Source organism: Platalea leucorodia (assembly GCF_965183815.1).
Source record: "Platalea leucorodia genome assembly, chromosome: 20".
Taxonomy (NCBI): Eukaryota; Metazoa; Chordata; class Aves; order Pelecaniformes; family Threskiornithidae; genus Platalea; species Platalea leucorodia.
In genome coordinates, this window is record NC_138842.1 from 7,209,436 (window position 1) to 7,226,148 (window position 16,713).

Consider the following 16,713-nt stretch of genomic DNA (forward strand, 5'->3'; position numbering starts at 1 on the left):
TGAACCAGACTGGGAGTCTTGCTTAGCAATGGGAAAGGGTCAGCTCCTGCTCTGGCCAGAAGAATAAAGCAAAGCTCTCCCTGAATTCCTTAGACAATGCAGAGGAGTGTGAAGAAGAGTTGTGGGAAAGTTTAGGTTCCTATCTGAATAAAAAAATACCACGGCAGAAATATGGAGCAATACACAAGCAGGAAAGTATGAGGGTGAAATCACCACGCCGCTAACATTACTGGGATTTTTTTCATTGGGCAAAACGGCACAAGGATCTGACCTTGGAAGCAGTGTTATGAAACAGCTGGCATTTACCTTGGGTTTTCCCTGAATAGAATTGAGGCAGTTATTTTCTTCCTCCTGGTAAAACATTCCAGATTTTCTATTTTGTGGGGATTCTTCAGATTTTCTCATTATGCAGATAGTTACTCCAGCTCACGGGGAAAACAAAGACAGAGAAAATAATCAGCTTACCGATAACCGGATTGTACCACAAAGAGTTTGGGGAGTACTGGCTACTATAACAAGTCCCTGCCTTGTCCCCACCTATTATGGGCCTATCACTCAGCTGTTAGTGAATGACTGCACCGAAATCTGCAAGCGGAGTTTTGCTCAAGTAGATGCATCTTTGGAAAAATTGTGTGAACCTACTATTCATGTCACGTAGTATCCACAGTGCTCTATAGTATTATACCAGGGATGCAACTGCAATGTTTTGAAAGCCAGACAGTAAATTCAGGTAGACTTCAACAATTTCTTTCATTTTACACAGGTCTCCAGTTAACTTTAAGGAGCAACTCAGAGGAGCTCTGTGAAGTGGGTAGGTGCCCTGGAGAACGCTGACTTAGGTGGAATTTTTATTGTGTAGATGTAGCCCTTTAGTATTTGCTACCACATGGCTGATTTGTTAATACTTTAAGCATGCACATGTACGTTTAAAGTCAAACACTGCTAAGGAAATATCAACCTGACCCCAGGCACATAGTCTTTTGGCTGTCTTCAGGATCAGAAGACAGTTTTGTGGTAGGATTATTTTAGAAATGAAGCTTGGTCAGAAACAGAAGATGGAAATTTGCAGAATTGGCAGTGTGATTTCCTTGCCCAGTGCAACAACGTTCATAACCGTTTTACCTTTTATAAAGTAAATGCTGAAATCAAACTTAAGCACATTACAAATGGCTATATTTAATGGCCTGATTATACGGACATATCTGACTCTTAGTAATACTGTGAAAGAAATGCATTGTAGATATTGATTGCTAGTGTAATTATGAGTCATTTCCTCTGATATAATGCTTGTGCCAGTGAAGGTTAGGATGCCCAAAGGGCTGTTTTAGGCTAAAAAAAAAAAAAAAAGGAAATGGAAAGGGAGTGTGCCCTGTAGAATGGCAATGACTTTCATTCAGAAAACATCTTTACAGGCTAGCTTGGCTTTGAGAAGAAAAGGATTTACATCCCTTCTAATATGGAACTGGAATAATAAGAAACAAAACTAAAAATGGCAAAAGAGAGCAAGATACCATACTTCCAAAGGCTTTGTGACATTAAATACACCTGAGAGAACAAATCGTGGTTTAGATTTAACTGTTGCATGAAATATGATGTTTAATAGCCTTTAATACAGTTTGATCTGGTACCATCAGGACAGCTAGTATGTTCTGTGCTGCTGCTTCCCCTCAGGAATTTCTTTTCACAGATAAATGTGGACCCTGTTTTCTCATATGGAGTTTCACCACACATTTGTTCTAACTGTTCTATCAATGAAAATAAAACTTTTGACTTGGTGCTTCAGAAAAATAAAGAATGATGGAAAATTGTCTTACAGATACTGTCAGGGAAGTCGGCTAGATTGCTTATGGTCCTTACTAGGATGCTGAAACAAGTAGTCATGCTTACGAGTGGTGCTCCAATAAATACTTAAAACCAAAATAACTCCTTGATCTAGATCAGACTGCAGTAGATACTGTAGTAAACTAATTCCTATTGTAAAAGTCACTACAGTGAGCACATCGACCAGGAAAAGGCAGTGGGTAGTAGGGAAGTCAGTGAGTCTACATTCCCTTGTGAGACTCCAGTTGCTCTGCTGTCAGCCTCTTAATTACTCACATTATTGTAACAGAGCTTTCTGCAAAGTGGATGAGGGGGAGGGGAAATAATCTTTTGTTGTTCTTGCATTTAATTCCATCCTACTGCTTTCAATATTGGCCTTTTGGTTAATGGTTTAAACCGAGGCTCAGGAGATCTGTTTTCAGTTTCCTATTGGCCACAGATTTCCTACAGGGAAGCACAAGGCACATCACTAAATCTAATTTCTCAATATGTTCAGCTAAGGTGACTTCTTTTTTCATCTATTTAGACTGTGTGCTGTCCTGAGCAAGGACTGTTTTTTACTGTGCTTTTAAAAATTACTGAGTTTGGTTCTTCTAAGCACTCTGCTAAAATAATAAGCACTTTGAGAAACCAAATTTTATATCAGCAATCCTCACCAAGAGTAAACTAGAAATATGAAATTATAGAAAGGAAGATGTTGAATCACACTATCTTGCCAATACTGCTAATGGAGTGCAGTGAAATCTACACAATATGAGTTGTATTTAGGTGTAATGATATGTTTATCTTCATGAGATTTATCAAAATAAGTTATATACCCTAGGGACAAAGTGACTGCCAAATGCAGCATCTTTCCCTAATTGTCCTACCTGACTAGGATCTCAAAGGCTTCAAAGAGGATCCTGACTGTTAGCAAGTCTTCTCTCTTCCCCCCACTCCCCGCCCCCATAATGAGCACAGCCCTTCTCCAAAAAAAGCTGGTGCTGCTGTGCAGATGGTAGACATCTGCAAAAGAAATGCATCATCTTAAATCATCTGGTATTGCTCATGTTATCACTATAAGCACAGAGCCATTTATGCGTTACCTAACAACTACCTCATTAGAGATGAAACAACTTCTGTGAAGAGAGCTAATACCACGCATCCAAGACATCGCCCTAATCCTATTTTGACGGCTTGATTAGCATTTATGCTAGCCTAAGACCTTTTGCCTATATGTGTAGATACAAACCGCCACATCTATTAATGTGAAATGCTTTATATAGCAGGCAATGCCCTGCAAAGCCATGAAGTGCCTTTCTACGTTCTATCATTTAGCGTTCAGCAGATTATTTAGTATTACGTTAATTTGGATTGGAGATTTACAGTACAAGAACAGCAGTGATAAAAACTGACTTCAAAAATCAAGGAAAGAGTCATCGGACAAACCTTTGAAAATCGTAATCTGGATTGAATGGGCAACAGCTGCATTGGCATCACTTGGTGATTCTCACGAGTGAATCTGGCACCTATGTATGGTACCAGACTGGTTATGGCAAAGATTAAAATACTAATGTGGTGCCATAAGATTTCACAGCTGAACTTTAACATCCCGAATGAGGCAACTACCCAGATGTGCCTGGGTAGTTGCCTCAAAACAACCTGATCTGCTTCCAGGATATTATGTATCCCAGAGCCTAGATCCAGTCTTTGGTAATAAAGCAGAGGATATATTCAGTTCAAGAACAATGATCCTGCCTCAACAGCAAGAATTTTTTAGGATCTTTTCTTTCTCACTGCATTTCAGCACCATCTTAAGACCATTATGCAAAAATAGAAACACTACTTTCCTTGTATTTTTATCCTCTCTACAATATTTTTAGAGAAATGTAAGGCTGAGATAACACAAAATCAGAGACTTCTATGCCTTAAATCTAGTTGCAACTAAAAATGTTGAGGAAACAGAAGGTAACCCTGAAAGGCAGGGGAAAATGCCGTGTGTTGCCTTAAACTATGCTCTGGGCTGATTTTTAAGTGGAACTCTTCCTTTTTCTGTTTGAGTGACTGTCTACCTGTGGTCTATTTTTTTTTTTTTTAATGCAATCAGCATAATCCTATTTAGTCGCCTTTCAGCTAGAGGAAAGTTTAAAGCACAGTACTGCTTGAGTTGTTTCAGAGAACTTGACTTCAGAGGCGGTTGCAGTTCTTTAGCTGGTGATACAACTGTACAGTTTGTGAAATAGCAGAGGACGAATCCTCATAATTACTGCTTAAGAGTAGGGTGTAAGTAATAGAAACGAAGGGGAACAGTGGAGACTCCTGAAGACCCTCTTTCTGGGTGGATGGAGGGCATTTTGAGAATGAAGCTTCTTAGCACTAAGTCTTCTAAGGGGAAAAATCCCCAGCAATTGGTAGGTTTCTCAGGCTACAGTGCAGATGGGTCTTCTCCAAAATATATAAAGATGCACTGTGTGCCAGTTACAAAAGAATATGAAAACTGTTTGCAGGGCTATTGTTGCTTCTTTAATGTTGTATTTCTTTTACGCTACAATATTTTCAAATCTCTATTTATTGTCTACGCTTTTACTTTCTTTCTCTGAAGACAGATGTTTACAATTTATTTATAACTTGCACCCCCTCCACCCATTGCATTATTCTCCCTACTGTGTCATCTACTTGTAAAATTTTCTTCTGCAGAAATTGAAAGAACGGCAAGATTCATCTTCTGGAGCCGTGACTTGAAAGGAGCTACCTCTGCCCTCTTCCAAAAGAGCAGGTACCACTCTTGTGGTAAGGAAGAGGAACAAAGGGTTGTAAAAGACCCTTTTATGCTGTCTCTTGGATAAGTTGCTTTCTGTTGGGGGATGGAGGAACCTTCATTAAGTTGCTAAGTAGAGTCCACTGGTCATTTATGCTTTAGATCCACTTCTGTGGAAAAAATCTGTTTAGCTTGGGTTTAACTGTGAAATGGAGCTCCATGTTGATAGAATGTGGTTTCTCATAACTTTCATATGTGCTTAGCATTCCTGTCAGGCATATTTATACTTTCTAAAAGAAAAGCAAATTGAGGGATGGATTTTTCCAATTAAGATAACCATTTATTGCTTGCTACCAAATGTTCAGCCAGAGACACCCTAATGTTTTAGTCTCTTCTATTCTAATTTTGCATATACTGGTTTTACACATGTATTACTCCACATGATATGATGGTGAGTCTTCCAATTAAGATTAGTATAACTAAAAGCAGAACTAGAACAGCTGTTCTTTTAAAATAGCTTGGTATTAGTGATGGTTATGCTATTATTTAGAGGCACTGCGTGATGGATGTGCTTTAAATGTCTTGGCTAATCAGAATGCTTCAAATTAAAACAAATACTAGCCATACAATGGGAAGAGTGTAAAACAACAGGCAATTCATCCTGATGTACTCTTTACAGCCCCCTTAGTTTCTGTGATTCTGATCAGCTGAGAGTAATCTTATCTTCTGAACTGAAACATCAGAGTTGACTGGGTAGATTAAAAAGATTAAAATGAGACATTTACTGCACACTGTAAGTGTAATGGTTTTATACATGGAAGCATACGCATTAAATGTCAAGTTTTAACTTCCAAGATGGAAGATTTCTTTTATGTCCAAAACCACATGGACAGTAACTGCCAGATAACTTCTAGGAATGCCATTAGTTTGTTGATAACATTTCCATTGTGAGTCAGACTGGCAGACTATCTTCATGAAGTTTCTTTCCCTGGATATTTTCATGAACAGGTTAACAGCAGTCATGTGCATATTTTCTTAGCTCTGTGCACGGAACAATTACCTGTTTGCACAGACGCAGCAAGCAAAATCCCAGAGCAGGACAAATGCCGAGATCAATGTTGGAGTTTGTTCCAGGTATGGAGATAAAACATACATGTTCTTAATGCCAAGATTCTGAATTTCTGGACTGTAATTTTATCTCTCAAATTCTAATGACTTCATCTTCATTCTTGTGGTTTCTGACATCACCTGAACAGCCTTAATATTTAGTTTTGTGAACCATATTGCCTAAAGGAGGAAGGGGAGATACTAATATTTTTTTCTTTATTAAGACTTCTTTACAAAATAATCTCTGACAAAGAGAAGGATATTTTAAGGGACTATCTCTGATTGTATTGCCTATCTGTGAAGAAGAATATTGATTTGAGGTGCATCTTGCATAGTGTTGTTATCCATCATAATAAATATCTACAGAGAATAGAATAACACTGACCAGAGAGACTATTGAAGTGCATCCCCTCAGCGTGCCACTAATGTATGCCTATTTTCTGTAGCCTACAAATAAGTAATAGGTCTACTTTGTGGTTTATAAATCTGGGTCTAATGGTTCCCACAGAAAATCCCAAGTAATTCTTTGCAGACTACCTCTCCTTAACAATGCTAGCATAAGGGGCATGCTGATGAACATGATTTCTGTTGCTTTTCAACGATCAGCAACATACAACATCTGTCATTATAGCAACGGTTATTACTGTCCTGTTGCATCAGGTTTCAATCTTGGGATTTGACCTCAGTAGCAATTTTAGATTGTAAACTTTTCTTCTCAAAGACTGACTACAAAGCACAACTGTCTGCTATGTTACTTCTTTTTAGTTTGACAGCTGAAGTCCTCTCTTGACCCCACACGATGCTTTAATGTCATAGAGAATTTCCAGTGCATCCTGTAATAATCCTGCCTCAAAAACCAACCACTGAACAGTTATGTCAGGAAAAGTGGAATGTTGGCTACAGAGAGGGTTATTCTGCAATCTTTCTATGATGCTGAAGCTGCACCTACTCTGTGAAATGCCTGTATAGTTAAAACTCTAGTTCACTTGTTCTCTTTTTTTTTTTTTTTTGTATAGTAGAAGTAGCATTAATTTGATGGATACCATTGCTGCTGTTTTTAAACCTGGGAGAAAACTTGATTCAAATTTCCTGTTCACTTTTATGCAAAGTACCCAATGAAGTCAATAATTGAAACTTGCATTTCAATTATTGATCTGTGTGATTTGCCCTTTTTATTTTACAGATTAAGGAAAAGAAATGCATGATCATGGACTATAGATGTCTGTTAACAGCAAAAAAAAAAAAGGGGGGGGGGAAATGTTTCAGGTGATGTACTTGGAACATCTCATTCAATTTTAGATATGCTTAGGACTGGTCTCTATTGGATTTTCATAATAAAATCCACAATTTTGTTTTAAAATTACTTACATGCTTAAATTCAGACTAGACATTTGGTGTCTTTGCTCTGTCAAATCTTTTGAAGAGGGGGGTAAAAAAAGCTCATGTTTCTGGAAGCCTGCTACAAGTGAAATGGTTCCCCCTGCTTCTCCTTTATTCTGCTCTGTCATGGAGTTGGAGAGGGGTTGGGATGTTCTTTACATTGCTGACTTCCATGTGAGTACTTCCCTTTACTTACCCTGAGAATTGCTACTACTATGTCATGGACTAAGGTATTGCTTAATAGGAATAAAGATATACTACATATCTCTAACACAACTACTCACTCGCAGTATATAGTAATTCATGCTATTTGTTGTATGTAACTGTCTTCATGTATCTTTCTGTTACAATTTTATGCAATGTTAATGCATAATTTATGCAACATTAATTGATTTAATGTTCTGTAAAAGACTATAGTTCAATACACAAATACTACTATTTTGCAAGTATTTTGCTGTTTTGCTGATTTTTGTAGAGATGATGACTGAGATTTCATGGAAAAATCTCAGTCGCAGTTTATAAAAATGGACAGTTGCATCTTATAAGTTAGTGTTATAGCTTCCTCGTTCAATACATAAATGACCTCTGCACTCCCACGCTCTCTTATTATGAATGCTATAAATGTAATTTTTACAAGGTAACTGTCTATCTAGATGTTCTTTGTAGAGAATGGAAAGAAATAGACACTTGTGTAGGGCCTCTGGGAACTAGAACTAATTCTACAAACTATTTCTGACAGTACTAATAACAGTATGACAACTCAGTCTCTTTTCTCTCTAGGAAATGATTGGGCACTAATCTGGCTGAATGCAAAAGAGTTTATCTAACTGCTCAGGATAGAGACTCAGAAATTCCCTAGTGCCAGAAATCCAGCTGGTGGAGCTGGTATAAAAAAAAGACCACATCTCATGTAAACTGTATTTTGTTATCCTCTGGGGTTACTTTTTACAGGGCAAGCTCATTGAGAAAGTTGATGGCAGAGAGGAGGGGAGACCCAAGGAGAAGCAGATGGCTTGCCACTATGTTTATCCACATTTGTCAGCCAGCAGTTGAAAGGATGGAGAAACAAGGTGGGAGTCTTGCAAGATGTTCTGGTTTGATGGATAATAGAGATCCTGCCTCCCTCCTCTACAGCCTCTAGTCGATTTAATCTGCTAAAGTTGTGTAACAATTGATGTAAACTCAGTGTACTCTTTATGATATGAGAAAAAGTATCTAATGTGTATTCAGAAACTGCCTTACTATTTTCAGGGTAAAGGATGCTGCTTCTTCTGAAGGTTTTTATCCCAAACAAATACTCTTAGTGAGAGGCTGGCTTTCTATTCCAAAATGGTCTGAGCTGAGCATCTGTATGACTTGAAAAACTTTAATATTGGCATCTTCCTGGATGAGTGACCTTATGTTAAGGGGGGGGGGGGGATACAGAGTCTAAGAACACAAGTCTACAGGATAGTGGGGATTGGTGTGAACTGGGAGAGCAAGAGGGAGTCGAGTAATAGCACATGGCATGGTTGAGCAAGGTTGTTCTCTGCAGATAATCAATCCAATATGAGGCCATGGGCTAGGCAGACCAAAGGAGCAGAGAAGGCATGTTTTCAATCACAGTGCAATAAGTAATTTTGTTGTTTCTTTTAGAGGATTTTTTTATAAAATGGAAAGGGGGAAGGGATTTCTCAAACAGAAAAGGATAAAATAAAAGATGATCTGGCCTGGAACGATCCTTTAGACCACTAACAGCAAAATACTGGAATGGATTGACTAGATTAAAATATTGTTGAAATACTGGTGTCAAATTGTATTCAAAGGGTATTGTTTCTTTATCTAAGTAAGCTATCTTCTGCCTAAATGGTTTCTACTTGGCAGTTTTCTGCTAATAAAGGCTCTGTGTCATTAGAAGTCCTTATGTGTTCACAGCTACTCCAGGTATTTTGAATTTCATTTTAAAATAGCAACTACAATTAGCCAACTAAGTCAAATTATTTCGCATGTTATGACAAAGGTCTACTTCAGCTGAAGTGCTTTTCTCTAATACTAATGAAATGAAAACACAGACTGTAGGCTACACCTGAATAAAAGAAATGCTTACATTTTAATTTTTTTCCAAAGAATGTTCTGCCCCTTAAAGCACAGATCCCCTTGTTCACAGATCCCAAAGCAAGTAAATACTATGCTCAAGTAATGAGGGCTCTTAGCAATTCCTGTAGTTTGGGAAGGTGCTGGAGGAGCGCTGTTCAGACATGATAATCTGAAAAAAGACAGGCCTTGGTGATTGTAAGGTAAATCTAGTTCAAAACTGGGTTTTCACCATTACCTTTTTTTTCTGTACACCCAGTACTGAACCCACGTTATCTGCGGTACTGTGCCCGAGTGCCCACTGCCTCTCAGATCTCGAAGGAAGAAGCGTTGCTGCTGCGGGTGTTAGCGCAGACAACAAGTTGAACGACAAGACAGTCTGTACGTGCGCACAAACAAACGTGTAACTCATTCCAGCAGCTCTGATGTACCCTCCGTCTGAGCGGGGGGTGACTGGAGGGTCAGCGTGGAGCCATGTTGAAGGGAGGCCTGGCAGAAACGGTTCAAACGGTGGGCAACCTCCTTCCTTCAGAGCTGGGTCTCCACGGAGCATCTCAACCCGCAATTCCCGCTGGCTTTGGCCACGAGTCTTAGCTTCGGCAAAATGGTGCCTGTAAAAACTCCCGGGACTCCTGCTACACACGCTCTGCGATTTCTGAGCAAGCTCTGCCCCTCCATGCAAAAACGGAACAAAAGCCCACCTGCCGCGCAGGGAATTGATAAAACGGTCTTTTCCCCCTTGCTCTCTTCGTTTCCCACCTGCCTTCCGGCAGGCGCCGCCCGAACCGGCAAGGAAAACCCTTCCCCGGTTAACTCGTTAATTTGATTTTTGGCAGTAAACCACCCCCGAAGGGGCCGCCGCCGCCGCCCTGCCCCGACTCCGAGCGCGCCCGGGCCCCGGGCACGGAGCCGGCTCCGCGATCCGCGCCGCGTTTCGCAGGCGGCCGGGAGCGCCCCTCGGCGCCTCCGGTCCCCCTCTGCGCCGTACTATTTGAGGCGGGCGCGGTGGAAGAACACGGTGGTGCCAGCCGCCGGGCCGGCGGCGCAGGGATCCGGTGCGCGGTGCTGAGGCCGCCTGTCAGTCAGCGCGGCGGCGGCGGGACGCGGCCGGGGCGCAGCCGGCAGAAGGCGGTGCGGGGAGTACGCGCGGTTAACGGAGCCGGAGCGCGGGCGGGAGCGGCGAAGGAAGACGCGGGGACGAGAAGGAGAAAAAAAAAAAAATAACAGAAGAGAGCTGCCTTTCTTCCGAGTTGCGGGAAAAGGCCATTTCAGAAGCGGCTCCCTCTCCCTCAGCCGGCTGCGATGCTGCTAGCCACCGTGCTGCCCTGGACGTTGTTTTTGCTCGGAGCCGCAGGTACGGCCGGGGCGGCGGGGCGCTGCCCGGGGCCGGGGCGGGGTGGTGCCGGGAGCCGGTGGGGCGAACAATGGGGTCGGGCGGACCCCGCCGCCGCCGGTGCCCTGCGCTGCCGCCGGGCTTGAGGGGGGAGACAGCCCGTGGCGGGGGGCCGCGCCCGGTGTGCGTGACGGGGCGGCTGGTTCGCGCACATTGTTCGCTGTCGCGGGAGCCGGCGGGGAAAGATGGCTCGGGCTGAGCGAATTTGACAGGAGAAAGCGGCGGGGGGGGGGGGGGGGGTGGTGAGAAGGGTGCGAGCGAGCGGCTGCTTCTGCGCCCTGGTGCCGCTGTCCGCGGGTGCGGCGGGAGGAACCGCTCCCCCCGCCGCCGGAGCCCACCTCCCCCGGGCTGGGGTTTCGGTGCGCTGTGAATCCCAGACAATGGGGATGGGGAAAGAGGAGGCGAGCGAAGCGGAGGGGATGCTACGTGCGCTGTGTTAATGGTGTCGCCCTGGGAGGAGGCGGTGGGTTTTCGTTGTCGCGTCGACTTCATTGTGGATATCGAGGATGCTGCTGCGCTACGCAGCGGTGTCCGCCCCCGCCCGCCCGCCCTCCTTCTTGCAAGCGGTGCATGTGCGGGGCAGAAATTGCAGCGAGCGCGGGGAGGGAAGAGACGCGATTGCAATTAAAGGCGGGGGTTAGAGCAGCTGTAAAAAAAGAGAAGAAAAAAAAAAAAACGGCGGAGGGGAGCGGGAGGGGTGGCGGCGGGGGGGAGAGGGAGGGGGCGCGGAGCGGGAGCGGCGGGGGGGCGGGACGGGAGGGGTCGACGGCGGCCGCGGCCAATCGGGAGTGGGCGGCCCCGGGCGGGAGCGGCCGCTGGGGTCGCCAACGTCCGTAACGGCCCGGTGCCGCCGGCCCCGGGAGGCGGCAGGGTGGGTGGGTGGGTGGGCGCGGCCGCGGCCACGCCTGTGGTGGCCCCGCCCGCTCCGGCGGCGGGGCCGTGGCCCGCCCCGTGCCGCGCTCCTGTCGCCATCCTTCAGCCAGCCCCGTCGCCCCGGACCCCTTGCTCCGCGCTGTCCGCACCCACGCTCACGAGGAAGTGTTCCCCGGGGCCCGCTGCGCCCACGCTTGGCTCTGTCAGCGTCCCCTCCCTGTCCTACAGCTCATCAGCCGCTGCCCCCCCGCAAGCACTGTGGCCTAAAGCACCCCCACCGACTGTCCCCGCCGTCTTTACCTCAAATCCGCCTTTGCCTTTTCTTCTTGCAGCCCCTCCTCAGCTCATCCTTCCGTAACTACTTCCCAATCGCTGCTGCTGTTATCTCGGCAAAGCTCGCTCGCTCTCCAGATCTCTGCTCTCTCGGGGTAGCTCTGTACCTGTTTCTGTGTCCTTGCAACGTACGCCCGTGCACTACTCATTCCCATTACTGCTATTACAGATTTTATATTGCATTATTGCTATTACAGATACTATATACACAGCTTCTTTCCGCCCCTCGCTTCAGTGCTGTCCTTAACTGCCATAACGCCTCACTGTCTCGTTCCCGTACTGATGATTCCTTATCTCCTTAAGCAATTATTTCTCCTGTAGGTCTGTCTACTAACATAGTAACAATTGCTATCTTGTGGCTCAATTCCAGCTCCCGTCATGGCGGACCATTGCCACCAGTGTGCTCAAGCCTGTTGCCAAATCAAGCCACCTGTTTAACATCAGCACAACACCCATTCTTAATGATATACAGCTCTCCCATGTCACTACTATGTAGCTTCTCTCTATTATAATAAAAAAAAATTATATTACTACTTATTAGAGGGTATATATAACAAATAAGGGGGGGCTGTCTTTCCATTTCCAGCACAGTTCTTCCCCATAGTCAGCTCTGCATCTGGCTCAGCCACGCCCTCTAATCACCATTTCTGCATACATTCTTGATCTCAACCATTATAAGATGCCAGACTACTATCTGTGATTCTGTAGCTGTCGCCTCTCTGACACATTCACACAGGCTTTCTCAGCTGTGGGAGGGGAGAATAAAGCATTTTTTTTCAGGGGAAAGAGATGGGAGTAAGCAAAGAAAAATTATCTGCGTATCATGTGTTGCCCCACTCAAATACATGTTTATCCAATAATAATAATTATGAATGCGTAGAGTGCCTAGGGAGCTGCACAGCTGGAACTGGACTGTTAAATCAGCATAAAATGGAGAACACAAAGCCCAAATAAAATATTAAAAAGCTAGAACAAAGCAGCAGCACTGTTTATGGTAAAAGCAGCACCCAGCACATCAGTTATGCTTTCCACGCTGAAGGATGCTTTGGTCTGCTAAAGCTTGTACCTTCTTTTTTTTTCCCCAGCTACCCTCACCACAGTCTGTGTTGGGGGGAGAAAGGCTATTGCTTTGGGCTTTGGAAGCTATGATATTGAAAGAGATGTCAGTGAAAGAGGGGGAGCAGCTACAATGATACTATAAAGAAACGCTAACTACAGCTTTACAGTAGCTTAAATGTAAGAGGAGGCAAGGGATAGATGCTTATTAGTGAAGAATCCCTGAAGGGACTGTTGTCTGAGTGACAGTTATGTGGTAGGTTCAGAACAAAAGCATGCCTTTACATCGTTTTAGAATAATTCCACATTTTGTATGTATTCTTGTGGCCTGTGATAGTGATGATTTATTTAATCTACTATTAAATTAAAACATTCTCTTATAATGTAGAAGCTGATTTACAGGCACAGCAGATGGCTCATCTCCTTTCATTTACATCCTGAGAACTACAGTTTCTTAAATAATAGAGAGTATTTTGTATAAACTTTATCCTCTTGACATATGTACTTGAAAAGCCCTGACTTGACTGTTGGATTTTTTTGGAGTAGGTTCTTTTGTGGGTTGGTGTTTTTGTGTTTTGTGTGTTTTTTTTTTTTTTTTGTGTGTGTGTGTGTGTGTTTTGTATTTTTTAAGGTCATTTATTATAATAGTAATTTAATGAATAGCCAGTTTTTAAGTGTTAAAGATTGTGGCTGCTCTCCAGACTGAAAGTGCCTTCACTTTTCTTGGCTCATCTCCAGAAATGTGTTTTAATGATAGACTCTTCTGCCACTGGGCATAAGTGATGGGTTTCTTGTTGATAGAGAATGGCATGGGGTTTTTTTGGGTTTGGTTCGCTTGCTTGTTTGTTTTGGGACTTTTTTTTTTTTTGGATAATGCCATGGGTTTGCCTTGACTGGCTGGCAGGAAAGCAGAACCAATTGATGGGGGAGGAGGAGGGGATGCTGCATCTGCTGCCATCAGTCTGTAAGGAACAGAAAAATAGCTTTAGTAAGAGACAAAAGCACATTTTATTTTCCCATTTAAAAGGACATCCTGCATTTTTGCTCATTATTTAACACACCTGGTGATACTGTTTGTATAGAGAATGCACAATGCTAGTCATCTTGTTCGTTTTCTGGTGTGGTTTTTGAAGCATTGGTTTTGCAGGGCAGTATACTTCAGTACGATTTGATCTGTCGATAACAATTCTGTTGGTATTCTAACACACAACTTGCGAATAGTAAGACGGATGTTATGAACGTCCCAAAATGCCTGTGTAAGCAGACTGGGAGAAGCTGTCTCCTTTGGAAGTGTGTGTCATAGCTTTTATGCAGGGAACTATCAGAAAAATGTAGGTAGGGGCCATTACAGTATTTTTCAGGTGCGGTGAAAAGATGGTGTCTTTGTTGTTTTCCCAATTCTGTACCCTCACGAAGATCTGAAATGCGAGATAAAATAAGTAAAGCAACTCGACTGTAAATACAAAAGTTTGAAAACAATCAGGAAGCAAAATTGTGTGGTCTTCCTACAATAGCTTTCTATAACAGGGAGAAGGTCTAGGAGTAACTTGGCTGAGGGTGTGTCTGTAAAGAGAACTACAGCTCCCAGGCATCTCCACTTTCCTGAATGGTGTCCTTTGCGCATGTTTTCATAGGACTTATCTGTCAGTTTTCATCACGACACTCTCGGGTCCTGGAGGGAAAAAAAGAGCCACCAGGCAAGTAGACTTTGAGACATAAAAACCACAGAAGCAAATTTGAAGGTCAGATCTATGCTGGCTCTGGCTTCTTTTGTTTAGGAAAACACATTACCATCGTTTAAAGCCCTTGCTGATGCAAAGGGATGTAAATTAGGTGGGTTTGGCGGTAGTGCCATTATGCCCTTTCAGTTCATGGTGTTGAAATGCAGCTTCCCACTGCAGCTGCTCATTAGGAACGTTGCCTTTTGAAGTTACCGTGAGAGCCAAATGGCAGGCTTTCAGGCCCTTCTGATACATTGCATTTGTAAGTGTCTGGGGCAGTCACTACTAAGTACTGGAATGACATTTTTCTGTGGTGTTTTTTTTTTTTTTTTTTTTTTTTTCCCAATATAGGTGGCTAAAGAAAGTGGAATAGGTAAAACTCAAGGATAAACTTCAGATTAAAATAATTTTTTCCACTTACAGTTCAAGTCCAATAGCTTCCACTATATCTAAGATGATGATGATGATAAGGCAGATATTTGCTATCCATACAGTGAATCATACCTGCATCTTTTGGACCTTCCAAGGATAAATGAAAGAAAAGCTTGTGTCAAAACATGTTGAGGTGTACAGGGTGGGTGATGATGTATTTGAAAATGACTAAGGCTACGTGACAGCTTCCGTTATAGAGTTTTTTGGATCTTGTTATGGGCTTTGGCATCTGAGGTTGCTTTTGTTTTATCACAAACACTATACGCATTACAGGTACTTTAGCAAAGCTGTTTGGACAAATGTAGAACATTGGTAGCCTCAGTCCTGATAACTTCAGATCTTTAGGCAGCTGCTGATGGAAAAGCTGATGTTTGGGGAATAGGGAACAATGGAAGGTTTATCCTGCCAAGTAAGTGCAAATTGCTGTAAGATACCAGAGTCCTTCTCTGAAGCAGCAGCAGCTGTGGGGTATATTCACATAGCACTGTACGTAATAACTGGATGAGTTATCCAAATTCTTAAGCCATCGCCCTGAAGAAGTGAATAATTAGTATGGATATCTAGTAATCATTTAGACCTCCATATTTGCAGCAGAAACAAGGGAGCCATGTTATGTTTGAAGAAAAATAAGATGCTTGCGCCTAAAGATTAGTATGTCTCAACTTTCTACTGTATGTTCAAAATTAGACCTCAGATTTAAAAATAAGGGAGAGAGATTTTCAGCTCAAGTCTATAATTGCTCACTTTTTCTACAGTGCAGGTTCTGTGTGTCTTCCCTGTCCAGATAACTAAGGTACTAAAGGGCTGTAAGGCTCTGACTGTCCACAGAAGTCAGTAGTAAACGTGGCATCGTTTGGCTCAAAACCAGGGTATGGCAGAAACTGGTCCTACAACTATTTCTGCTAGCAATTTGTAATGGCAGGCATGAAGCCCTATATCTGTAAATCTGATGCAAGAAAATTAAGTTTTGGCTAGAGACAGTAATGTGATATGTGTCGTAGTTGTTCCTTTAGCTATTTGCATGCTAGATCTTATGACAAGACACGTACAGAGATCTGCAGGGTGTGTTTTGAAAATGGGGAGTTGCCTAATTTAGTACGAACTTGGTAGAATGCCGTGGAAAATAATTTGGAAATCCTTTGAAATTGTTAATTTCTTAGAACGGAGAGACCATTTGATTTATTTTGAGTTAAAACAAATAATCGTCACCTTATCAGAGTATTGTTTGCCAGGACAGACTGCATCTAAAGAAATTCTTGACTGTTTTAAGTGTTCCAGAATCGTCAGTCTCATAATGTCTTGAATAAAAATATTTTTGGTTTCTTTGTAGGTAAGTTTTTAAGACTGTTACAAGAATTGGGTCTTCGTAAATCAGGACGGGTACTTTTCACAATTTGTTATTGATTTTAAAAGTATGCAAGACAGGTTAACTTTCTTAAAATCTATCTACGCAGCGCTAGTGAGGCCACATTTGGAGCACTGTGTCCAATTCTGGGCTCCCCAGTACAAAAAAGGATACGGACTTACTGGAGTGAGTCCAGTGAGGGCCCACAAAAATGGTGGAGACTGGAGCATCTTTTGTATGAGAAGAGGCTGAGAAAGGCTGAGACTGTTTAGCCTGGGAAAGAGAGGACTTGAGGGGATCTTAATCAGCGTGGATAAATACCTGATGGGAGTGAAGAAGGAAACCAGGCTTTCCTCAGTGATGCCCAGTGACAGGACAAGAGACAACGGGCACAAATTGGAATACAGGAAATACTGTCTGAACGTAAGAAAACCAAACAAAA

The 16,713-nt window shown here is 42.9% G+C and overlaps 1 protein-coding gene across 3 annotated transcripts in view; it reads left to right on the top strand.

Annotated features, from left to right (window-relative positions):
• Positions 1–10,332: 10,332 nt before the first annotated feature.
• Positions 10,333–16,713, top strand: part of NCAM1 (neural cell adhesion molecule 1) — a gene marked incomplete at its 3' end in the record, with an annotated part of 147,347 nt that continues 140,966 nt past the window's right edge. For all 3 annotated transcript variants that reach the window (XM_082330582.1, XM_082330581.1, XM_082330580.1), the window contains exon 1: positions 10,333–10,472. In XM_082330582.1, coding sequence (XP_082186708.1) covers positions 10,421–10,472 — 52 coding nt within the window. In that variant the 5' untranslated portion in view covers positions 10,333–10,420. The remainder of the gene's footprint in view (positions 10,473–16,713) is intronic.